This window comes from Argentina anserina, chromosome 3, assembly GCF_933775445.1.
Source record: "Argentina anserina chromosome 3, drPotAnse1.1, whole genome shotgun sequence".
NCBI classification, from domain to species: domain Eukaryota; kingdom Viridiplantae; phylum Streptophyta; class Magnoliopsida; order Rosales; family Rosaceae; genus Argentina; species Argentina anserina.
The window spans coordinates 12802950-12829607 of record NC_065874.1 but is presented as its reverse complement, the minus strand read 5'-3'; the positions used below and the strand labels follow the sequence as shown (position 1 = coordinate 12829607).

General features: G+C 38.5%; 3 protein-coding genes and 1 non-coding gene across 4 annotated transcripts in view; 2 read left to right on the top strand and 2 right to left on the bottom strand.

Annotated features, from left to right (window-relative positions):
- LOC126786402 (uncharacterized) overlaps positions 1-26658 on the top strand; it is a 403094-nt gene that overhangs the window by 91261 nt on the left and 285175 nt on the right. The window lies entirely within an intron of this gene.
- On the bottom strand, positions 13540-16354 carry LOC126786396 (uncharacterized). The gene is made up of 6 exons (XM_050512216.1): positions 15868-16354; positions 15698-15775; positions 15060-15094; positions 14876-14931; positions 14263-14358; positions 13540-13952 (listed from the first exon to the last, which is right to left on the bottom strand). Exons 1-6 carry the CDS (start codon positions 16255-16257, stop codon positions 13891-13893), a joined length of 717 nt encoding a protein of 238 aa, XP_050368173.1. The 5' UTR covers positions 16258-16354; the 3' UTR covers positions 13540-13890.
- On the bottom strand, positions 20576-23360 carry LOC126786393 (uncharacterized). The gene is made up of 5 exons (XM_050512212.1): positions 23246-23360; positions 22768-23074; positions 22552-22674; positions 21872-22162; positions 20576-21061 (listed from the first exon to the last, which is right to left on the bottom strand). The coding sequence occupies exons 2-5, from the start codon at positions 23017-23019 to the stop codon at positions 20852-20854; spliced, it is 876 nt and encodes a 291-aa protein (XP_050368169.1). The 5' UTR covers positions 23020-23074; positions 23246-23360; the 3' UTR covers positions 20576-20851.
- TRNAF-GAA (transfer RNA phenylalanine (anticodon GAA)) lies at positions 23418-23490 on the top strand. The gene has a single exon. It is a non-coding gene; the product is annotated as a tRNA-Phe (tRNA).

Sequence of the window (26658 nt, the reverse complement as noted above, 5' to 3'; positions counted from 1 at the left end):
TGGCGCGTGTGTCCCACGCGCCGCCACGTGCGGTGGTGTGACATTGTTATCCGATAGGGGTATTTTGGTAATTTACTGTGTATGGTAAATGTAAATGTAAATTTTATTTACGTATGGTAAATGTAATTAAGTTTTACCTACGGTAAATGTAATTATAAATTACTTTCAGTAAATGTAAAAAGTAATTTGTAAAAGGGTAATTTAGTAAATTTTATTTACTGAGTTTGTATTTACATTTAAATCGTACGTATACGTACAGAAATACGTATTAATATTTATACGTACAGAAATACGTATTAATATTTATAGGTACAAAAATATGTATTACTATTTATACGTACAGAAATACGTATATAATATTTATACGTACAGAAATACGTATATAATATTTATACGTACAGAAATACATATATAATATTTATACGTACAGAAATACGTATTAATTGAGTATTGTACAGTAACCGTGAATAGTGAACAGTAACTTCGTATAAACCAAAATTGCTGAACAGTAACTGTTTATTACTGTTTGGCATTTAAAGGTTTACGAAACGATTCTAAATTCTTTTCTTATTCTTTTAAGGTGATCGTTAAGTCGAGGAAAGGAATTAGCATCGGAAATTGTGGAATTACGCTCAAGTCAATAAGGTGAGTAAAATCTCACTGAATTACGAATCTACCCTCGTGGTGATTCAACATTTTTGCAAGTGTGTTTATCAGATGAATTACAACATGTATATAATTTAGTGGACTACATATATACAGTATAATGGTAATAAGTACATATATATATATAGTTCATTAAATTACGTACTGTTATTAATTCATTAAAAATAGTCATTTCGGTGACGGAAAATTGTGCATGAGTATGTGATTTAAATGGTACGATATGATGTGAGAATATTGTACGTAATTCTTCAGGTGTTTATGAAATATGACATGTATAGGATATAGTGAACTATGTATATATTGTATGAATGGTAATAAATACGAATATATATAGTTTGCTATATAATATACTGTTATGATTTTATTGTGGTTATATCGCGAAAGTTTTAAAACGTACAATATGATGTGAGATTATTGTACGTGATTTTTAACATTGAGATCGTTAAAATGTGAATTGTCTTCGGACCAGATTTTTGGTACAATATGATGTGAGATTATTGTACGTGATTTTTAACATTGAGATTGTTAAAATGTTGATTTGTCTTCGGACGTGATTGGTACAATATGATGTGAGATTATTGTACGTGTTTGGCAAGTTGGAACCTAGCCTTTGGCCGGGCGAAAGTTACGATATAGTTAGAGCTCTAGTCTGTCAGCCATAGTACTTCATGTGAGGTAACGGGTGGTTATCTACTCATGAGTGCTCAGATTGTTTTGGATGTTGGGTAGCGGGTGGTTACCCAATATCACCATAGTACTTCATGTGAGGTAACGGGTGGTTATCTATTCATGAGTACTCAGATTGTTTTGGATGTTGGGTAGCGGGTGGTTACCCAATATCTGCGTAGTACTGCATGTGAGGTAACGGGTGGTTATCTGCTCATGGGTACTCAGATTGTTTTGGATGTTGGGTAGCGGGTGGCTATCCAATATCAGCGGTGTATTACGAGAGGGGTAACAGATGTGTACCAGCGTTCTTGGTACCCGTATTATAAATGCATTGGGTAACCAGAAGGGTTACTTAATTTCCTCATGAGCGTTTCTTTTCATATTTCTTTGGGACAACCAGATGGGTTGTCCATTGACTCATGAGGGCATTTATATTTGTTGTTTTGTGATCTTTCGTATATTTTGATATGCGAATTATATTTTGATTTTACTCATACGAGCTATAAGCTTACCGGGTTTGTGTTCACAATCCCGGTACACCAATTCGATGGTGTAGGGGATAATTCCGCAGGTGCAGAGTAGTGGAGGTTGAGTGACGACTACAGAGGCTCGAAGTCGTTCGGATACTACTTGTGGTGAGTTTTTAGCATGGATCAGTGTGTGAGGATTTGTGTAATTTCATTGTGAGATTTGTGAGTGTTTTGTGAGGATTATTACATTTCCATTTTGTGTATGGATTATAACTTGGGTTGTAATAATTGGTTGTCTGAGTTGTATTGAGAACTCAGAATTGATCCGCTGTTACACTTTAATGATTTCGATTTATTTGAGATTATTTTGTGTTTAACGACTTTAGAATTTCGAGTTTTTAAGCTCGAAATTTTGGGGTCGTTACAGTTTTGATGGTGGATCGGAGGAGGAACGGAGGAGGAGCGGAGAGGATACCGCCGCTTTAGGCGGCGCATGAGGGGGAGTGAGGTAGCCTAGAGGCCGTCTGAGACTGTAGGAGGGAAGAGGAGGGAAAATGGAGAGGTTTGGGGGCGGTGGTGGCGAGCTACGCGCCGGTGTTAGAGTCGGCGCGTGGGCAGCGCACGCGTGTACCCCACGCGCCGCCACGTGCGGCGGCGTGTGAATAGTGATTTTGAAACAGTAATTTTGTAAAATTTATTTTTACGTACGGTGAATGTATAAAGCAATTTACGTATAGTAAATGTAAATTTATTTTACGTACAGTAAAAATGTAAATATAATTTACGTACAGTAATTGTAAAAGTGATTTCAGAAGGGTAAATCGGTAATTATTATTTACTGAGACAATATTTACGATTGAATAGTATGCATACATACATAAATACGTCAATAGTATATACTCATACATGATACGTATTAATATGTATTTGTATAATAATACGTGAATAGTAAATACGTGAACAGTAATTTCATAAAACAAAAAAATGCTGAACAGTAAAACATTTTTACTGTTTCGGCGTTTAAGGTTTTACGTAACGATTCTAAATTCACTTCTTATCGTTTCAAGGTGATCGATACTTCAAGTAAAGGATTTACATTCGGAATCATGGATATTTCGCTCAGGATTATAAGGTGAGTAAAATCTCACAATGACGAATCTACCCTTGCGGACATTCAGGAATATGCTAAAGTTTAAAGAATGAATTATGATATGTATTTGATATAGTGGATTGCGTATGTGTATAAATGGTAAATATGTACATATATATGGTTTGCTATATTATATACTGTCGTAAATTCCGTTGTGAATAAGTTCATTTTGGTGTTGAGATTTATATATTGAGCATCTTGATTCGATTTGTACAATATAATGTGATAATTATTGTACGTGGTTTTAACATTGAGTTTTGTTAAAACGTTTTTGTCTTCGGACGTGTTTATGTCTTCAGACGTATTTTATGTCTTCAGACGTGTTTTCTGTCTTCGGACCAGCCTTCGGACGTGTTGGCATATCAGAACTTAGCCTTTGGCCGGGCGAAAGTTACGATTCAGTTAGAGCTCTAGTCTGTCTGCCAAGTACTAACATGAGGGGCAACAGAGGTGTATCAGCGCTTATGAGTACCCATATTTTGGATATTTGGTAGCAAGTGGTTGCCCAATGTCGAGCGGTGTACTAACATGAGGGGTAACAGAGGTGTACCAGCGCTCATGAGTACCCGTATTATAAATGCATTTGGGTAAACAGAGGGGTTGCCTAATTTCTCATGAGCACATATATTTTCATTTTATTAGACAACCAGATGGGCCGTCTAATAACTCATGAGTGCATTTATGATTGATGTTTTGTGGATTTTCGTATATATTTTTATGCGAGTTGTATTGTTGTTTTACTCATACGAGCTGCAAAGCTTACCGGGTTTGTGTTTACAATCCCGGTGCACCTATTTGTTGGTGTAGGGGATAATTCCGCAGGTGTGGATTAGCGGAAATCGACGAACAACTCTGAAGACTTGAAGTTGTTTATCTTATCTTGTGGTGAGGATTTATGAGAATTTTTACATTGCCATTTGATAATGTTGAATTATAAATTTGGTTTGTAATAATCATTGAGTCTGAGTTGTACTATGAACTCAGTAATGATCCGCTGTAACATTAAAATGATTTCGATTTATTGAGATTGTTTTAGAGTTTTCATGACTTCAGAATTTGAGTTTTTATATTCGAAATTTTGGGGTCGTGACAACCAAACTAATGGGCATGAAATTAGAACTATGCGAATCAACAAAACTTAGCAAACTAAACCCTAATTGTCTCAATGCCAACAACCATGGTATGAATCCATAGAAATAACCAAGTTACCAAATGCCCTGAATGTTTATTAATAGAACCGGAACCACCCTACAAAGAGGGGTCATCTCCAGGATCTAGACTAGTTAGAGGAGCCCAACAAGTAACCCCAAAAGCAAAGCCCAGAATCCAAGCCCAATGCATGAACCCTAGTACCAACGACATCCCATAGCCATAGAGAGGTGCAACACCACCACCAACCACCATGTCACCATCCATCGGGAGCACCTAGCCTCTCCACCATGGCATCAGCACCGACCGTCCAAGCCATCAAAGACCATGACAAGGCAGCTTCAACCTCTTCGGACCCGTCCTCGGTGAAAAACCACCATCGCCATCCAAACCAATGACATCAACCACATTGACTACGTCCCCGAAACTAAAGGAGATATCACCCACACCGGCCGAACCACCGCTCCTTTGACAAGTGCCGCATTCAGATCGAACCCACCATCCAAAGGGGTCAACGTCGTCACCTCCATCCTTAGAGAAATAAAGGAGACACTCCTCCAAAGAGATGACCCTCGCCAGCTGAGAAGAGGGGAACAAAAAGATAGGCAACCTAGGCCACTTGGGTGCCTTAATCAGGCCAGAACCATGATTACTAGAACTATCACCGCCGCTGCCACCAAGGAGAGACGGAAGCAAACTTAGGGTTAAGATGAGAGAGATACTCATCGCTTATTCCTCGAAAACAGCACATTGTTTGTGTTAGTTTGCATTCTTTCTTTGATGTAAGATATATGAAATGGTGAAAACATATCATGGATCATTTAGTAAAAAAATCAAAACTCTTATTGGAATAAATGATCTATGATGCATAATGAAATAACTATGTCTTTATTGAATGATATGGGGGCCTATATATAGGCATTACAAAACCATAATCCCGTAGGATTCAGAGTCCTAATCTATTACAGAGATGCTAATCAATCTCCTAACAAGAAACCTATTAGGTTAAGACACACACAAGGGTAGAATAATAATTCTCCCGGAACACTCCCCCTTGTGTCGCATGCCTAGGTTGCATGGCGCACAATGTTGCCTTGGTAAAAACCTTATCAAGCAAAATAAAAACCTCTTGAGTAAAACAAAAATTTGATCGAAGGGAAAAAGAGCACAACGCACCAACTACTTGAAGATCTTAACATGTTTGGTAGACTCCCCCTGAAGTCTACCAAACTCTAAAGTTCCGATAAACGACGCGTGTCAATGCTCTTCACATGTTTCACAAAAGTAGATTTAGGCAAAGACTTAGTGAAAAAATCCGCAACATTGGATTCTGAACTCACCTGATTGATCTAAACATTTAAGAACTTCTGTTCTTGAACGTTGTAGAAGAACTTGGGCGAAATATGCTTGGTGTTGTCTCCCTTGATGAAACCTAACTCTGTTTGCTCTATGCAAGCAACATTATCTTCATAAATGCACGTAGATTGATCAATTGTAGAGATTAATCCACAAGAATCACGAATATGATGAACGAGTGATCGTAACCAAACACATTCTTTAACTGCTTCATGGAGAGCAATGATCTCCGCGTGATTCGAAGATATAGCAACAAGAGTTTGCTTCGTGATCTCCAAGATATTGTCGTATTCCCAATGGTAAACACATAACCGGTTTGATAACGAGACTTGTGAGGGTCAAAGAGATACCATGCGACGGCATAACCAACTAACAAGTTGTTTGGAGTCTTTTCATTGGGGGAAGGAGCTGCACGGGACCGGTTGCTGCTCTCGGCACCGTGCAAGGTCTCCACGCCATGGCGGCTGGCGGCGTATGACGGCAAGGCCGGGGTCGATGACGGCGGTGGTGTGGGGAGATACCGTGTCAGTGTTCTCTCTGCAATAGGGGTAGAACAATCTCATGTCAAGGGAACCTTTCAAGTACCGAAAAAAATGCTTAATTCTACTTCAATGACGTAGCGTAGGCGCAGAGCTAACTCTAGCTAATAAGTTCACTGCAAAAGATATGTCTGGTTTAGTGCATTGAGCAAGATACAATAGTACCCCAATTGCACTAAAGTATAGAACTTTAGGAACAAGAATTTCTTCATCATCCTCTTTAGGACAGAATGGATCATTCTTGATATCTAGACTTCAGATGAACATGAGATTAGACAATGGACTGCATATATCCATATTGAAACGTCGAAGCATCTTCTGTGTGTAATTCAACTGATGGACTAAGATACCGTCGGCCCTATGCACAAGCTCAAGGCTGAGACATAATTTTGTCTTCCCTAGGTCTTTCATCTCAAATTCTGACTTCAAATAAGACACAGTCTCTTAAATCTTATCAAAAGTACCAATTATATTCATGTAATCAACGTAAACCGCAACGATGACAAATCCGGAATTTGTCTTTGGTATGAACACGCATGGGCATAGTTCATCATTCTTATATCCCCTTCTCACCAAGTATCAATGCAACCGATTGTACCACATTCTTCCGGATTGCTTTAACCCGTACAATGAACGATGTAATCTGATTACATGAGCATTCCGTGGTCTGGAGGCACTTGATGGAGGTAAGGTAGTCCCTCTGGATTTTTTATGTATATCTCTGCGTCAAGATCCCCATAGAGATAAGCTGTGACTATATCCATAAGCTGCATGTTTAGTCTTTCGAACACTACCAGATTAATGAGGTAGCGGAAGGTAATGATATCCATAACAGGAGAATAAGTCTCTTCATAGTCAATGCGAGGTCGTTGTGAGAATCTTTGCGCCACGAGACTTGCCTTATAACGCACGATCTCGTTCATCTCATTATGCTTACGAATGAAGACCCATTTTATGTCCAACTAGTTTGACATCTCTTGGAGTCAATTCAACATTTCCGAAGACTTCTCTCTTCGCTAATGAGTCAAGTTCTGCCAGGATAGCTTCCTTCCACTTCGGTCAATCTGCTATGCGTTCGCATTCAGCTATAGAGCGAGGTTCAACGTCGTCTTCAGATATGACCTCATGTGCGACGGAATAAGCGAAAACGTCATCAATGCATGTAGTGGCTCGGTTTCGGACCGATTGCTCACTTGTGTAGTTCACTAAGATTTTCGTTGGTCTATGGCATCACACAAGGTTCCATAGCATCCCATGGTAACACTTGAGTTGATTAATGAACATAGTTTTAATCAGAGACAACTTCATACGATGGTGATTCATCGTTGATGACGCCTTGTACCTTGGTCATTCGCTTCTTTCTAGGCTTTGAATCCTTAGAGTTAATCAGTCTCCCCCTTTTTCTTTGAGGAGTCGAGGCCGAAGCTGCTCCATGCAGGTCCATCTCGGTGACGCCGTCCATAGGGACACCTGTAACACCACGGCGTACGGTGGTGCCGCCGCCGGCCTCCGTCCCATTGTCAGGGGCGGTGCCAACGTTGCTAGGTCCAGAAGCTTGTCTTCCACGCCCGTATTTCGGGACATCCAACTGTGTCGGTACATTTGCAGCGGGTATGTTTGATCTCATCACTTTAGTAATATCTACAAAACCGTCGGCATCGAATCCGCGACATTCTGGAGGTCGATAATACGTTGCACTTCTAACTCAATTTTAGCAGTGTGGGGATAACAATGAGACATAGTGGGGACACACCACGTCAATTACTGATGTTCATTTGGAATGATAACATTCCCATCTCCCCCTAACGACGGGAAGCATGTCTCATCAAAGTGACAATCTGCAAATCTTACAGTAAAGAGATCTCCGGTGGTTGGTTCTAAGTAGCGGACAATCGTTGGGGAATTATAGTCAACATAGATACATAATCGTCTCTAAGGACCCATCTTAGTACGCAGTGGAGGTGTAATAGGCACATAGACGGCACAACCAAAAATGCGTAAGTGTGAAATATTGGGTTCGTAACCAGTTACCATATGGTACGCACTAAACGCTTGGTTAGCCGCAGCTCTGAAATGAATAAGTGTCGCTGCATTTAACACTGCATATCCTCACGCAGAGACCATCAGGTTAGTACCCATAACTATTGCCCGAGCAACAAGCTGAATACGCTTGATGGTAGCCTCTGCTAGACCGTTCTGTGAATGAACATGAGGAACGAGATGTTCAACTTCGATCCCAATAGACATGCAGTAATCATCAAAAGTTTTGGAGGTGAATTCTCCAGCATTATCCAAACAAATGGATTTAATAGGATAGTCGGGGTGGTGAGCCTGAAGTTTGATGATCTCAACTAATAACTTAGCAAATGCAGCATTCCTTTTGGATAGCAAAGCGACGTGTGACCAACGCATCGATGCATTAACCAATACCATAAAATATCTAAAAGGTCCGCATTCTGGTTGAATATGTCCTCAAATGTCACTTTGGATACGTTGTAAGAATGAAATGTTCTCGGTTGAAGCCTTAGCAAAAGAATGACTTCCTTGAAATTTAGCAAGAGAACAAGCTTTGCAAAACGAGCGATGGGCATCAGAAATTGCTATGGAGACATTAGAAAGCACGGGAGGCATCACAAGCTCCTGTGAGGGAGGGGATGCCGCCACCGACGGTGTGAAAGCCGTGGAGCTGCCGAGAGGGGCAGGCTCGGCCACACCGTGAAGTGCACGGGTAGGCACGGCCTCACCGTGTGGAGCATGGGTGAAGTGATCCTTCAATCACTTCCGGGACTTGAAAAATGAATGACCATGTGAATTCTTAAGAATTATAATCAATTGAGACTCTTCATCTTCTCTAAGATGTGGCTCTGACCTGCTTTCTCAGAGGTAACACAAAGATATTCCTCTCCATTCTCAACATAAGTATCGAGGTGAAAACCATTGGCACATATGTCCTTAAAACTTGAGAGTCGTACCATTAGGCAACATAAAAGAAGCGGTGCCTCTTCCTTGAATAATGGATTTCGAGCCAATCATTGTAGTCATCGAAGAAATGGAAAACACTAGATTCGTGAACAATTGCATGTGTCGTAGGACAGTGTGGGTAGTTCCGCAATCAGTTAGACATTCGATTTCGCCGCGGGATATCTACAAAATGAAAATTAAGAGAGTCAGCGACACGGGAACAATTCTATACAATACGTCGTAGGATATTGTAAGAAAGGGAATTAGAACAAAGTGTGATCGCATCGAATGAATCACATGACAATAGTACTACATTCTTCAACTAAAGAGTTGGAAAACATGGTATTAAAGCAGTGGAATACCAAACAATAAACTAGGGTGGTAGAAACAGTGTAAAAACACACATAAAGAGTGTCAGTGAATGCATATAACGAACTTGGAGAAAAACAGAAAATTAACTGGAAAACCATGTCAAAAGAACTCAAAACTGGGTGAAATTTGGACTGGGAAAACGTGGCAGCAAGAACTGCTGGACATATGCTGGAAAAATTAGGAGAAACGACGAAAAATCATCGGAAAACTCGCTGGAAACCGGCGGCGCTGATTGCCGGAGCTGCAGGTTCGACAGGGGACGCTAGCAAGAACAGGATGGTGGCGCCGGAAACATCGGCAAGTGGCCGGAAGGTGGCCAAAACGCCGGAACAGTAACCGGGTACAGCCAAAGGATGTCAATTTTGACGTTCTGAGGTTCGTTTTCCAAGTTGTTAAGTTCCAAATTCACAATGTAGTGATATTGGGGTCTCATGTCACCCAAAAGCGTCCAATTTAAAAACCACGTGAATTGCACATGTTGATCATCATGCTAAGTGTAAGGTAAATAAAATTCTCAAAGAGATCGTCTTGGAAACAAGAAAATGAGAAATTTTATTGAATGCCAATCTTTAATACATCACACATGAACTTCTAATTCCAAAATCAAAATACTATTACAAAGTCAATGAAAATAAGAATGGTGGTCGGTCATAACAATACTTGAAATCATAAAGCTAGAATAGTTAAAGGCGACTAATCATAGTCCGGGATATCCATGGTAGTGGCCGGAGGCTTAGCCTTTGAAGCAAGGGGCTCGGGCCTCATGGAGATATGGTGAATCTCGATCTCAGAGTCCTCATCCAAATTATTCGATTCAGGTTGTAGAAACTTCTTGTAGGAGGAGTATGCCTTGATCATCTATTTGCTAGCGCAACAATCGAGATTAAAGTGCTTGATGGAGCCACATTTGAAGCATGAAGACTTGCCATTACAGGAAGTGGAGGCATGAGGAGGCACACGGCCTCCTTGAGGTTTGGGACGGGGAAGGCCTCCCCCGGAGGGTGCGGCGCCGCCACCATCTCGAGTCCAGGTATTGGACTTGGGCCGAGAACGGCCTTGTTGCCTCCCACCACGAGAGTTGTTGTTTTGGTGCTGGTATGGAGCGTTCCTGGATTGATTCTTTTTCTTAGAAGCTTTCCTATAGTTAGACTATGGTGTAGAAATCTCTTTAGTGCCAACATGTCTATTGTTGTTGTTGAGGGGGATCTCAAAATGCCTATCCTTCTTTGCCAAGAGCGCCATTAAATTGGCGAAAGACCGGACTTCCCTTCCTCTACATGAGTGCAGTATGTATGAGTTTGAACCTCATAGTTGATTGGAAATGTGTCCAATGTCTTATTGAGAAGATCTAGGTCGGTCTTGATGATACGAACGGTGCCAAGATCGGATTGCAGACATAACATATCCTGATTGAAGTCATCCACTCTCTTATAGTCCAATAAACAGATGTTATCCCATCTAACAGTCAATTCAGGAAAAGCTTATCATGAACATTGTTATACTACAAGCATAGTTTGTCCCATAATTCTTTAGGATCTTTTACGTTTAAGAAGCATGGATGTGACGTCTCATGAAGATGAGAGCTTGAGTCTTGGCCATGGGTGGGAAACTAGCAGGAGGGTCGGCAAACATGCCTTTGATCCCTCGACTCTCAAAAGGGAGCTCCATGTCGGAAACCCAACGGTGGTATTCCTTGCCTTCTAGATTAAGAAGGCCAAATTTCGGTCGAGATGGTGATGACATCTAGAAAAATGAATACGGAATCGATTAGATTCAACTATAATAGGAATTAGAAGGGGTGACGTATATGGTCACAAGAAAAATCGATGCAAATGGCGATACTCACGATCGCACCCAAAATAGCAGTGCACTCAGGCGACCACACAAAAATCGATTAACTTCCATTTCAAAACAATCATGACTCCCCCAGGACCGTCACACAAAAGATATCGACCAAAAAGGGAAACTCATCTCTCTTTAGTCTCATCGGCGTTATAAGAAAGGCCGGAATGAAGACAAGAAGAAGACTAATAGCGCCCAATATAATATATCTATACGTTCAAAAGCGGGAATGTTAATGAAAAATTTACCTTTGAAGGTGTGGAGAAGACGAGAGTAGTTTCTCTTGAGTGAAGACTTTGCTTGTTAAGTTCGCGTTGCTTGTGTGAATATGCGGGAGGAGCAATCTTGAATGCTTTGATGCGGGGACTTGCGGGGCAAAAAGATGATTTTGCAGGGCGAATGCCGAGGAGACCCTGCGGGGCTGCGAGGGTCTGTAGGGGGGCTGCAGCGGCGGCGGGAAGGTTGCCGGAGGCAGGAGACAAGGGCAGCCGGCGAGAGAAAAAAAAATCTAGGGCTCTAAAAGTTCTGGGTTTTAGGGCAAAGTGCGTGATAACGATATGCATGATGAAACAACTGTCTTTATTGAATGATATGTGGGCCTATATATTGGCATTACAAAACCACAATCCCATAGGATTCGGAGTCATAATCTATTACAGAGATGCTAATGTATCTCTTAACAGGAAACCTATTAGGCTAAGACACACACAAGGGTATAATAGTAATTCTCCCGGAACAATCTAAGATATCTAACGTAATTCATACTTAATGATCGTTAGACACTGATCTCACGGAAAACTTTATAACCATAACCTTGCAGCAATTGCCTCATATGGCAGTCATGGCTCATCTGAATCTGGTACCACTGCCTCATATTATTAGTAACAGATTAGCACAAGATGCGCGGATATATCCTGAATTAGTAGATAATTTTCTTCTTGATATGTACATGTTTATCAAACATTTGAACAATATGTAGTTATATTTAGTAAATTATGTTCAATATGATGTACACCATTTCTTCTAGATCAGCAGGAAATGAATTAAAATGTGCAGGAAATGAATTAAAATGTGAAGAGGTGTGTAAGTTTTGCAATAAATTGTCATCTTCTATTTTCCATTGAAATAAAAGCATATGTAGCCATTGAAAACATTAATGTTTGTAGGGGAAGCTTACACACTCGCAGTGATCATAACTGTCAATCTGCTTATGCGTCTTAAATCAAGTTCAATTACCGTAATGTTGGTGCAGGTAAGAGACCTAAAATATATCCAGTACAAGATAGGGTAGAGCCGAGAAATTTTTATATGCTACCGTAGTACCACGTGACAATGTCTAGTAATTTTCATTACCTGTTATATTTCGACACATTGATTTATTACACTAAAATTATAGTCAAACATTTTTATTATTTGTGAAATGACTTTTATGGGTATTAATGATTTTAAACTAGGATTTCGAAATTAGAGTTTAGGGTTTAGGGTTTAGAGTTTAGAGCTTAGGGTTTATGGTTTAGGGTGTAGGGTTTAGAGTATTAGAGTATAAAGTGTAGGATTTTAGAAAGAAAACTAAAATAATCTTTGAAAAAATAACTTAAATATAATTTTTTTAATTAAATCTTGCATATCAAATTGTGATTGAAATAATAGACCACTAGGCATTACTACGTGGTGCTACGGTAGCACTAAAAAATTTCTCTGGTAGAGCCGTAAAGGTCAATTTTTTTTGTTAATCATTTACGTATTAATTTCCTCCAATCTCTAACAAATATTTTTTAATTTTATTGTTCTATGGATAAAATTTGAGCATGCAAATCAAACATTCAACGCATTCAAATATCTTTTTCCTTTCCTCAACAGAAAACCAAATCAAATAATGCTAACACTTCCCTCAACCTTGCCAAAAAAGACTTCTTTTTTTCCTATCGATTGAAAGGCTGAACGTTCGCTGTAATTAACACGATTAAGTACTGTCATGTACTCATGATATTTCACAAAAGTAAATTTTGCATACAATGTCCACAGAAATGAAGATTTTATTCATGAGGCCAGTAGAAAGGTCACGTACTTCTCAAATTTACTTAATCGGTATGAGGTATCTCAACATATCTTTTTGATTGTCATGGTCTCATACTCATTATGCAACGAAACTAAATTTATGACCAGTCTAAATTACATGACAAGTTCTGGTACACAAATAGCTATCCAATTTGATATTTGGAAGAAGAATTTACCTGTACGGCTGTACCAGCAGTCACATGTACTGACTCGAGCGTCATGAAAATACCTAAATGGCATTTAACTAAATTACTCTGCCTTCTTCTCATCACTGTTGAGAATATATAGTATATATAAACAGATGTAAAATATTTAAATCAAGAAAGAATATACAAGCTACGACTTTTGAAATATTATGTACACTTGTGATGCAAGTTTGCTAGGTTGTAATATCCCTCTGGCCAGTTCACTACCGAAAGGTTCTGTGTGATTAGTATTCTACTTCGACATATTGCATCCCAATTTAGGATCACAATTACCATAGTAGACAAGTTGTGATTACAATCCTAACTCCCAATTGTCCAAAGAGGTAATTCTCTCCATTCAATATGATGATTTTCATTCTCTACGACTACGGGTAATACTTGATTATCTTTTAAGCATCACTAGTTTTCCACCAATTTCATCAACAGTTCTTATTCCAGGCAATCTCAGTCAATCAGTCTGCATCCATTACTTCTGCTTCAATATCAACAACTGCCGTGGAAGAATCCTTTTTCCCTGTAACCCAGTGTCAAGCTCAGAACATATAATCATCCAGCTTGCATATACAGAGCCAGTACACATTTGATTTCATCTATCTTGAAGGTTTAAAGCTGCTTTGTAGTTAGACGAAGCACGATGCTGATATGACATATTATAAAAGCATATGTTGAACGGTAACAAGTAATTATAAGAATTACAGGAAGTATAGAAAGGATTAAAGGAACAACACAATGGAAACATGCAGACATTAATATCATCAGATCCAAATGCAGGTTGGTAATGCTATGAAGCAACAGATGAAAGATATCAAAAAGAAAATGAAAACCTGTTTTTGAACGTGTGTAGTCATTAAATGCCTGGCCAAATGTTGTAGATCGATTAGAGAAATTTGCTGGGTCTTTTACAAACTTGTTGTCCACCACTGAAATTAAAACAATGTCTTAACACATGAGGCGATGCCAGCAGTAATATCCTTGCGGATACTGTAACTTACTTATTCATAGTTCAGAAGATTAATTCTTAAAAGCATGCCAAGAAAGCAAGAGCAGCTCCTAGTGATAGTACATGGACATACAGCACTGAGGTAAACGAGTTAGATAAATGAAAGCATAAGCACTACTGCACTAGTTTACTGAGCTTAGAGCTAATATTTAATAACACGAAGTATGGGATTGTACAAAGATGATATGTTACTAGTTGCACAGTTGCACTGCTTGCAAGAAAAAAGTTTTCATTCTACCTATAGGAGAAAGACGCATCAAGGATATCTAGAAATCAAATTACAAGAAACAAATTTTAAATGGAAAAAAAAAGTTTGGTTCACTAAAGTATACAAAAAATTCTGACTATAATTCCTACCGGCAGTCAGAGAAGGTTAAGAACAGCACAAGCAGCGCTCAAAACACAAAAGTGCAAGAAACCAAAAAACATAGATGTACCTGAGAAAGGCTGACTACAGTAGGGGCACTGATGCATATCATCATTTAAAAGAGATCTGCATGAACATTAGAGCATTTCACGTTAGGTGAATCAGTATAAATAAGATTGTGGCAAAAAGTAAAGGTAGACAGTTAGACTTCCATGAGTTAGCGTGATATTACAACAGATTCCATTAGGTCTTACTTGAAAGTCTGAAAATCTTTTCCACAGTTCGGGCACTGCAAGTACATCAGACAAAAAAATCAATCGTCAACAGCAGAAAGACACCAGAACTATGAATATAATTGTTTTAGATTCAAAATCACCATCGATGCTACAACAAATTTTGGATGAAGAGTTCAACAAGTTTTACAGTACTGAGTAAACCAACTACTCAACCTTGTTCTAATATTCTACGTCTTCCCATATGTCTCACAATCGAGAATGAACTGATAATGGTACACTGTACACCAGATATTTGCCACTTATCTCTCTGATATAGTTGCTCAATTACAATTACATGCATCATAAGGTTGGTTTATGGATAAAACAAACCAACTCCAGATGCGTGCAAAAGTAATATGTAATTATCTGTGACAGTATTAAAAGCTTGCAGAACGAATTCTAAAGGGTTTGTTTTACTTGAGGAGGCTTTTAAATACCTGTTTACTTTATTGGGGGTCTATGTAGTGATCAAACTTGTGGAGGGCACTAAATCAACATGAAAATTAAACAATCGGAGCAACAATATTCAGTTGTCAAAGCAAGAACAAATACCAAATGCATCAACTATAATGACCTTCAAAAAGTGAACGAAAACCACAAAATTGATGCATTCTTACACTGTCTTGAACCATATCCCGTCCTGCCCACCACATAAAAGCACCCAAACCAACAATTGGCACAAGAAATGCTAAGAGCTGCATGTCAAAAAAGCACCAATTTCATCACCAAGACAATAGCAGAATGCAAAAGGGTATATTCAAAAGCCAAATGGAAATAAAGAAAGTACCCAAATGGAAACAATAGCATCCAAAAGCCAACCCAGCTGCCCAGTAAATGAAAGATAAGTCAACCCAACAGCCACAGCTATATTACCCAACACCCTAGCAGTGGTTCCATCATCCTTCCCACCACCACCACCTCCACCATTAAACCCAAACCCCTGATTAAACCTCACAACAACCTCTCTTTTCTTCTTCCAATTCCACCCCTCATCTTTCACCAAGAACCCAACTCCACTGATAGACCCACTCCCCCTAAAAGCCCTCAACTTGAACCTGTTGAGCTTCAAAGCAGCAGTCTTTGTTCTTGGGAGATAGCAGTACTTGATGGGTTTGTCATTTTGTAAACCGCTCAACCTGAAAGCTGAGTTGATGGAGACTTGAATGATAGCTGACATTGAAACAATGGGAGTTGAAGAAACAGAGGAGACCCAATATCTACAACTCTGGTTTTGAGATGTTGTAAGTGGATTTCATGATGGCTTGGATTAAATAAGTGACCCCTACTTTCTGCATACAAAGATTTTTCACTGTTCACTATTTGTCACCAGACATTGGTTACATTTTGTGGCCCTGGCAAGTACTGCACTAGCTAGTTTAACATCGAAAAATTGAATAGCCCTCAGAAAGGCGGGGTTGGTCCGGCCATGAGTGGCGGGGAAAATTTAAATAAGTGATGGATCGGGTAATTTTATAAATATGAAAATCTAAATTAGTTCATCTAAAATGGGTCTTATGAGATTTTACAGGACGTGACTTGTGGACTTGTATTAGAAAAAATACATAATATTCTTATTTAACGGTTTGAAATAATAATAAAATTATTAAAAAACATTCTAAAAAAGTCATAAATAAATTATAGTTTCGAAATATTGTCGATCGACACCAATAGATGTGATCGATATATATATTTAGGGACCCTGTAAAAATTTCGTCCGTTTTGGACATGGTTTGACCGTCCGTACCTACGATCAACAAAAAAAGAGGCGTTTTGACATATTAAAAGCCTCATTAACCGAGGTCTCGGTGTGACCGCGCACGATCGGTGACAAAAATTAGATGATTTTCTCGGTTTTCAGTGTTCGCATCTTGGTAATAGGTATTCCATTAGGGCATATTAGTGGTGTTTTTGGTTTACTAAAAATTCCGACAGTCAAACGAAGTCCGAATTGGATGCAATTTTTACAGGGTCACTAAATATATAAACCGATCACAACGGATGGTGTCAATTGATCTTGAGAAGTTTCCTTCATATAGTCACTTCATAATGCGATAGTTTTATTCTAAACCTAATATAAAAGTTATGATACATTAGTAGACAATCTGTCATTTATGAAAGCAGATGTGATTGGTATATATATTCAGGAACCCCGTAAAAATTTTGTCCGTTTTAGACATGGTTTGACCGTCCGTACCTACGGTCAACCAAAAAATAGGCGTTTTGACATATTGAAATCCCATTGACCGGGGTTTTGCCAAATGAGTTTTTTCAGTGCGACCACGCACGATATGTAACAAAAATTAGATGATTTTCAGATATACAAACAGCTTTCGGTGTTCGCATCTTAGTAATAGTATCTGCTTTCATAAATGACAGATTGACCGTCACAAAGAAATTCAAAGTCAATTTGACCCAAACATGTAAGGACCCAAATATTAATGTACAAAACTAAACAAGAATAGGCAACCAGGTCAGAAATGTATACCTCACAGCTTGTTCTTTCAGCAACTGAACAAAACCGCCTGCAGAATTGTCACAAACCATAAATCAACATCCATACTAACAGAAATAAACTTCATGTTTGACTGATAGTTAACAAAGCTAGACATGACCTCAAAAAGCACATAGCTGTTGGAGCTGCCATTTCAAACTTCAAGTGATCCAACACATCAAATTCCATTTGCAAAATCTGCATCCATCATATAGCTCAGGGACTGGCAAAATATAGAATCAACCAACAGAAAGAGCATCAAGAACTACAACAACAATAAAAAGAGAGATTACCTACCTCGTCCTTGAAGTATGTATTGTCTGTAATGTAACAAAACTCTTCCACCTCTGGAACATGAATCTCCTCGTATTTACTGGAAAAGTTGGCATTCATTTCAATTCGTTACATACAAAAAACTCATACTTCATATGCTTATAAATATATTTAGATAGCCAAGGAGATGCAAATCATCCAAAAATAAAAATTATTCCATAAATAAGAAACAACTTAGGATCTTACGCTGCAATCATCATGCAGGCATCACCCAGCAGTTGCAATCTTGGTTTTTCATCGCATTGCCAGAAAATCAGAGAGACTGCGAAAATCAGATTGGAAAAGAGAACAACAGGCACTGGGCTTCTCCGATTAAAAGCTGTGTGACTTTGATTTCACAAGATTGGGCATGAAATCGACTGGATTGAGACTAGGGTTTTGAAATTGGGGAAAACGAAATCGATAGCTACTGAAAATTAAATTAGCGGAAGCAAGAAGATAAACAAAGCATCTACAACATGAAGAGGTCCACAGGATCAAGAGCCGTAGCTCTGATACCATATCGCTTCCTTCCAGCCTATTTGACGCTTCCAATTTGGAAGCTCGCGCTTCCATATCGCTTCCAAACCACCTTTTTCTCGGAATCGTGCTTCCGACCGCTTCCGGCGCGCTTTCGATTCGCTTCCGCTTCTGAAGCGCGAAGCGCGACTGCAGGCAAGCTTCCGTGCTTCTTAGGTAATAGGTCTTCCCTTATGGCATATTAGTGGTGTTTTTGGTTTACCGAACATTCCTACAGTCAAACAAAGTTTGAATTGGATGAAATTTTTACTGGTTCACTAAATATATATACCGATCACATCGGGTGATGTCGATTGATCCCGATAAGTTTTCTTCATATAGTTACTTCATAATGCGATAGTTTTATTATAAACCTAATATAAAGTTATGATACATTAGTGGACACTTAGGTGATCGACAACTCCAGTTCGAAATATGGTCGATCGACACCAGCTGATGTGATCGGTATATATATTTAGATCCGGTTTGGATATAGTTTGACCGTTCGTACCTACGGTTAATCAAAAAAGAGGCGTTTTGACATATTGAAACCTCATTGACCGGGGCTTTGCCAAATGAGTTTTCTCAATGCGACCGCGCACGATAGATAATAAAAATTAGGTGATTTCAGATATGGAAACGCTTTCGGTGTTTGCATATTTGTAATGGGTCCTTACTTATGGCATATTAGTGGTGTTTACAGTTTACCGGAAAATTCCAACGGTCAAATGAGGTCCGAATTGGATGAAATTTTTACAGGGTCACTAAATATAAGTACCAATCATATCGGCTGGTGTCGATTAATCCTGAGAAGGTTCATTCATATAGTCACTTCATAATGCAATAATTTTATTTCAAAACCTAGTATAAAAAGGTTATGATACATATGTGGACACTTCGACGATCGACAACTCCGGTTCTAAATACGGTCGATCAACACCAACAAATGTGATCGGTATATATATTTAGGGACTCTGTAAAAATTTCATCCGGTTTGGGCATAGATTGACCATCTATACCAACGGTCAACAATTAAAACCTCATTGACCGAGGCTTTGCTAAATGAGTTTCTTCGGTGCGACCGCACACGATCGGTGACAAAAAAAGATGATTTCATATATGCAAACGGTTTTCGACATTCATATCCTGGTAATGGGTCCTCTCTTAGGGCATATTAGTGATGTTTTCGATTTACCGGAAATTATGACGGCCAGACGAGGTCCGAATTAGATGGAGTTTTAACATGGTCCCTAAATATTAGTACCGATAACATCAGCTGGTGTCGATTAATCCCGAGAAGTTTACTTCATATACTTCATATAGTTGCTTCATAATGCTACAATTTTATTTTAAATATAGTATAAAGTTATAATATAAAGAAATATAAAATTGTAAATCTAGTATTATTAACATATATAATATTTTATTTATAATTATTACAAAAAATGACATATAATTGATATATGTATAATATATTATATACATGTATAATATTGTTATTTTTTGGTGGACTTTTACGGGCCGGGTCAGGTTTCACACCTCTAAACTAAGTCCGGCTCTATCCACGGAAGCGGGTTTCTCGCGGGCCGGATAAAAGCCCATCAGGCTTATAGGACTCCACGGGCTAAATGATGAAGGCCTACTGAAAAGGCATGCATACCTAATGTAGCTGAGATGCATTTGTCCCTCGTAATTCTTTAAATGTTTATAGAACAAATGTTATCATCGTTTGGGTCGTAAAAATTCAAATCACCATTGAGCGTAATTTTTTGGTATTACAGAACAGATTAGATGAAGTAATTTACATTTGATGTTCAATCTTTAATTGTTTTTGTCGCACAAGCAAATAACACTTGACCAGAGTCCTGATAGCCAGCAGTAGGATCTTTTCCAAGATGAAATGCTTGAGTAAAGTCATAAGGCTGAAATGCAACCCAAGCTTGATAGTTGATACCAGACTGATTTAATCAATATGATGAGTAGACAAATTCACCATGTAAAAAATGCAGTTTTGAAAACATCTAATATCAAATCAAAATTTAACAGCATATTGTATGAACTCTTTTATGGCTTGGCATCACCAAGAAAAGGTTTTCAGAAACCCAAGAATTTCTTTTCAATAATTTTTTCTATAGTTTGTCACGATGAAGCACAGTTAATTTTAATACCGTAAAATAACAAAACTTTCTTATTGCGAAATATGTTTACAATAGGAAAAACTGGAGCATGAACAAGGATTCAATCAGTACCGAGTACTATACAGAACTTGCTCTGTAGAATTTTTACAAAGGTACAAAAACACTAAGCCACGCAGATAAGGTATTTTCAGCACTAGATATGCATCTTGTCCATTTGATGAATATATTTGCAGACATTTTGTAAATCGATATTGAAGTGACGACATTCAGTGCACAATGGTGATACTGAACCACACTGATCAGCTCCTAAATCATTCTGTCTTCTTATCCCCTTTTGCAGCTGATATAGCATCATCTCTATAAGGTTCTGCACCATAAGCATGCTTCTGCACAACCGAAAAGAAAACCATTTCCACACACACCAACATGTTCTGCAGAGCTTCCTCAATATGTTCCACGTCTAGCCACTTATGATGAGATCGGATTATTTTTAATGCTACAAGAATATCAAGAACAATTCCCTGCACAATCATTGACCAACTGCTCTGTCAAAATCCCAAAAAATATTCTGCTAAAGAATCCTCATACCAAATAATTATCAGCAGTCCTGCTAAGTACTGACTGAATCAAGTACTTATACTAACTAGATACGTTCAAGAAAGTACAGAATCTGTGGCCTTTGAAACCAATACCGAGAACATTAGATTATTATATTAACCAAAAAAAAACATTAGATTATTATGTTTATACCTAAGTGCCAGAGAATTGTGAGAGACCAGTGTCTAAAATCAATGCAGATACAATGGTTTGTGATAAAATGGTCGGACACTCGTAAATTATAGAAAAAGTTTTTGCATTAACACCAGTATTAGAACCAGCAATCCAGCATAACAGGCCCAACAGTCAGTATGGAGAATGGACAAGAAAGGAAACATACGCCTGATGTTCTGGACTCATAGAAACCTAAATATGGAGATGATACAGATAGTTTTACATGGGTTCCAGAATACCATATTGACACAGATAATATGCAAATCTTGCAGATGTACGACATGACAGACAGTAACACTCATATAACTTGATAAGTAAGAAAATCTGCTTCAATATTATAACGAGAGAAGTTTTATCAGCCAAAAGAATAAGAATAGCCACACAGATACCTACATGACTATCCAGTTGTAATTTCATGCCTAAGGCTAATAAAGTTTACAAAACCTACAAAAACCTTTATCCACAAGGACATCTCTAAGAGTACACACAGAAGTATGAACTTGTCAGTTTATTGTTTGAGAATTTACATAAAGGGGTGGAGAGTGATGATTATTAATTACCTGCCAAAAGCAGAAGAAGACAATCCCTTTGATGCACAGGAACTTAGCAAGAGGTTTATGTGGTGCTAGCTCCTTATCAAACACATGGTAGAAAAGGACTAGAGAATAGAGAGCCAGTGACACTGAAATGTTCAAAATTATCGTGAATGTCCAGCTAACCCAACTGGGATATACTCCAATAAGTTGAAGTGTTATCATCAAGATAGAGCACACAGGGCGGATGACAACAAACTGCCATGTCCAATATTTGAGAAGCTTCAGTGTCTGATGGTTCAAACGAACAGAACGAGGCTACATTTGATAGATATGAGTCAGTTTAAACCCAAACATATCAAGGCAAATAAATCGACTAGACAACTACACAAGAGCTAGTTTCAATTAATATGGGGAATGGGAATTAGCTGTATGTACACTACTGTTTGGAGACGGAAAAAGGTACCATACTTGGATACTTAAAGGGTTGTTGTCATTGCTAGAAATCTTTCTTAAGTTCTCACTGCACACCAGGGAGAATAATTGATACCCTTAAATACGCGTTCAGCAATCATATACCTTTATTAATAATAACATTGAATATGTCTAATAACTTGCATATCTGAATCTAATTAATTAATTTCAGGGAAGCACATCAGTTCTTCAACTAAGCAACACAACAACCGTAGTCCGAGAATTGAACTCACCACAAATAGAGTCATGGGAAACGAGTGGTGAATCTCCCTTCCTTTGATCCCATCAGGCACAATGTTCTTACTAATAGATATGTTCAAGTAGCTATACAGCAAAGCCAAGAACTTGGCTATCACCTGCAGATAACAAACCAAAGAAACTCATCACTAACAAACAAAATCCAACTCTTACTTAACTCCACACACAATACGAATAGCCACAAATCTTACAAAAGCCTCATAGCACTCCTTGACTGAATCCAAGAACATAAAGAAAGCTTTGCTCCCCTGGAAATCAATCAACCCCACATATGAATCAATGGCATACAAGGGAGCCATGAGTATAATGACCAAGATAGCCTTCTGCTCTTTTGGCTTCTTCCAGGACATGAAATGTTCAGAAAGAAGCTGTATTGAAAAATGGAGGGTGAGCATCACACAGAAAGTGGAGCCCAGAAGAGTAATCTGTGCTGGGTTTGCCATCTTTACTCTTGAAGTTTGAATCTTTCACCAACCAGGTGGCTCAAGAAACCGGGTCCTGCAAAAGGGTGTCAATAATTTTGGTTAGGAACTGAAAGAAGACATCAACCCAGATTTTGTAGGAGTAATATGATCGATGAAAAACACGAGTAACCATGAATTAAGATAATATGAACAGTGAATGTAAAAGTCTTAAGGACACCTGATGATATGGTGACCTGACTATTACCTTATTCTGGGTAAAGATCGAAGTTGTGGTTTTTCTGCGAGATTAAATCTATAGAGGGAACCAGGACAAGTAAGGAAGTGGAGAGAAAGATGAGTGTTTAACTTTTGTTGAATAAGCAGAATTGATTCTTGCTACTATACTTATATAAAACAATCTACATATTAGTCAAATAGCGGGGATAGCTCAGTTGGGAGAGCGTCAGACTGAAGATCTGAAGGTCAGGTGTTCGATCCACCTTCACCGCATTCTGTTTTTTTATCTTTTCTTTTGTGTCTTGTTAATCGTCTTTTTCATTTATTTGTTAAAATTAAATTAAATGACATTTTCTGTGTTGTCGGCTGACAATGATATCAGTTCCCCCCTAAATTCCCCAATTCTGACTCCCATTAGCTTAGCTTATCAAGTCATTGGATATCTACTGACCTGTCGGTTAGCTCATCAAGGAGAAACCCCATTAGCTCATCAAATCATCATTGACCAATATCGACAGACTTGTCGTTAGCTAATTAATAAAACTTCTGCAGCTTCCCTAATACTGTAATACATGCATGTATTACTGTATAATGTATAGGCAGATGGTTGCACAAATTTATCTATGCATACATGTGACGATGCAAGTGTTATGTATCAACCCTTCCGGATGTAATTTTTCGCTCTAGCAGCCTCTAGTTGTTTCATCCGGCATCGAATGATGCTAAAAAAGTTGACAGACTCGCAAAATGCGTGGCAAAAATTACGAAACTTATTCGGTGCACGGGCCGTGTTTATACACGGGAAATCGTGATCGTTGAAATTGCTGCGTGGACAAAGCAGTAGATTCGTTGTTTTACTGTTTTTTAAACCCCAGTTGACGGCGTTAGGTTATGATGGGGTAAGAAAGGCAAGAGAGAAACGTGGTGTGGGTGTCGTCGAGGTTGGGTTTGAAATCGGAGATGAAGAGGAGAAGAGAAAACTGGGTTGGGTGAGATTTAACCTTTCGCGGCGGAGGCGGGTCAAACACAGTGAGTTGAACTCGGTGGATGGAGAAGCGTGCCTGTCGGACGGTGAAGGTGACTTTCGCGATTGTGATCTGGGTTGAGGACTTGAGATCCAATCGATTTATAAGCAGATCGATACCGGTAGCATGTGTATTGGCTGGGTTTAGAAATCTTTCTCTTACGAAATTCTCTAGATTTTATGGAGTCGGGTTTTCCACCTATCCCCAATATTGGAAGTTGTATGGTTGAAATTCAACACAGAATGCATTTGCTTCATATTTTGATTTTTGAGAACTGGGTTGCTTAGCGTAGCTATGGCGAAACCGAATGGGGGCGAAGCATCGAAGACTCCGGCGGCGGAGGAGCCGACGAAGGTTGCGTCCAACATCAACTACCATGCGAATTTCAGCCCTCAGTTCTCGCCGTTCAAGTTCGAGCCGGAGTAATCCTACTACGCCGCCTACGAGAGCGTCTGTTACCGTCTGATCCAGGTAAACCGTGTTTCATACTTAAATTTGATTTTCTCTGTCAGGTTTTTTAGGTTTGAATTCATTTCATGGATAGTGTTTGAATGTTGTTTTTGATTATGTAGAACTGGAACGAGAATCCCAAGCAGACTTACTACTTGTCTATGGAGTATCTTCAAGGACGAGCCTTGACCAATGCCATTGGGAATCTCAATGTTCATAGTGCTTATGCTGGAGCTTTGAACAAGCTGGCATGAAGGAGCATGTAATCTCAGAGTTGCACTTTCTTCATATCGTGTTTTTTAAGGTAATGCTTTTCACCTTGAGTTATATTCTGCTGGTTGAAAATGGCTTAGCTAGTTATGGTTTGTTCCGGTGTTAGCTTTTCAAATATACACCTTTTCAGTTTTTTGGGTTCAATATTCAATTCTTCACTGTGCTTGGTCGAAATGGATTATTCCTACTATTTAATTTTAATTTTAGGGTTGCATGAATACAAATTGTAAGAAAATTCCTAGTTTTGCAACGACTGCTGAACTCTAAAACTAATGAATAATAATTTAGAAATGCACTATAAGTTGACTAAATACTGAATAATGACTCAGTAGTTGCATAATTGCATATTGTTGTGCAGACAACACTACTGTGGTTGACTGATATAGTGACTCCCCAAAATAAACAAAGAGCAAAGAACAAAGCTTTTATCGTAAAACATTTTCCTTATAGTTCTCCTTTGCAATAGACATTTATTCATTTGTGTTTCGCTATCTAGTTGGGTGGAGAAATTGTGTTCTTCCCTAAGGGACTTACTGATTTAGTTTGCATCACTAGTCAAAATTTCATAACTGTTAATTAATGTTGCTTCCGTTAGTTCATGAGTGAAAGTGCATATATTCCAATAAAACGGTTATACATCGCAAAAAAGTTGTATGCTCACAATTGACAGAGTGCATATTTCGTATTTTGTCTCTGATACTTTGAAATTATGCAGAAATTTAGTCCGTGGGAAGTAGCTTCAACTTGGCTTAAGTTGTTCGCTAACTTGGTTCAACTTTTCAACACAGCAAGTATGATGCTCCTTTTGGGATCATATATAGAATCTTACACTCTTTTGTTTGTTTTTAGCTTAATCTGCTTTAATCTTTACCTATATAAGTGTTATTGAAAAGGACGCATTTGCAGCACATTGATCCTTGGGTATTCTCAGTAGCAGAGGGAAGTATAAATCTGTAGAAGTAGTAGTAATAGGTGCAAAGGCATCGATCTAGAAACAATGGTAATTACTGCTTATTTTGCAAGCTTTTGTGTCTCAAAAACTTGGAGTTCAATTAAGGACTTCTATATCCACTATGCATCAACTCTTTCCCTAATTTTTGTTGTTTTTCGTTTTGCATATGATTCATATTCATGCTGCAACAAGTTTATACCACTGTACTAGGGCTTTTCTGAGCTTGATGCTATGAAAAATCCTTATATTGCATCAGTGGGTGTTTATGTGTTTAGAACTGAGGTCCTGCTAAACCTATTAAGATTTAGCTACCCATCTTTCAATGATTTTGGGTCTGAGATTATTCCAGCAGCTGTGAGGAGCCACGATGTCCAAGTGAGAATTCACACAAAATTTTATTCCTCTTGTTTTCTTTAATGAATTTTGTCTTCCTATATATTTTGGGGAAATAGTTTTACTTCCAACTTTATTTGTTAGCCACTAATACACTCGATGCTCTTACATATCATGCATTTTTATTCAATGACTACTGGGAGGATATTGGAACCGTAAAATCCTTTTTTTGATGCCAACTTGGTCATCACAGAACAGGTTGGTAATGAACACTAGGATTTGAGAGTGTCAGATAATTTTGATCAAGTTTCTTTCGGTTAACTAGTATATGACTGTATCAAAAAAACTTTCTACAAATTAGTATCTAAAAAATAAAGGAAAATGGTTAGCATACTGATTCATTGTTCT

What these genes read in the sequence shown, in the direction of transcription:
- LOC126786393 (XM_050512212.1), bottom strand. Translation starts at nt 23,019, where the DNA reads ATGGCAAACCCAGCACAGATTACTCTTCTGGGCTCCACTTTCTGTGTG. An exon ending in AGGAGTGCTATGAGGCTTTT is followed by an intron (nt 22,675 to 22,767) that starts GTAAGATTTGTG and finishes TGTTATCTGCAG; the next exon opens with GTGATAGCCAAGTTCTTGGC. An exon ending in TTCCCATGACTCTATTTGTG is followed by an intron (nt 22,163 to 22,551) that starts GTGAGTTCAATT and finishes TATCAAATGTAG; the next exon opens with CCTCGTTCTGTTCGTTTGAA.
- LOC126786396 (XM_050512216.1), bottom strand. Translation starts at nt 16,257, where the DNA reads ATGTCAGCTATCATTCAAGTCTCCATCAACTCAGCTTTCAGGTTGAGC. An exon ending in GGGATATGGTTCAAGACAGT is followed by an intron (nt 15,095 to 15,697) that starts GTAAGAATGCAT and finishes ATGTACTTGCAG; the next exon opens with TGCCCGAACTGTGGAAAAGA. An exon ending in CTGTAGTCAGCCTTTCTCAG is followed by an intron (nt 14,359 to 14,875) that starts GTACATCTATGT and finishes TTTTAATTTCAG; the next exon opens with TGGTGGACAACAAGTTTGTA.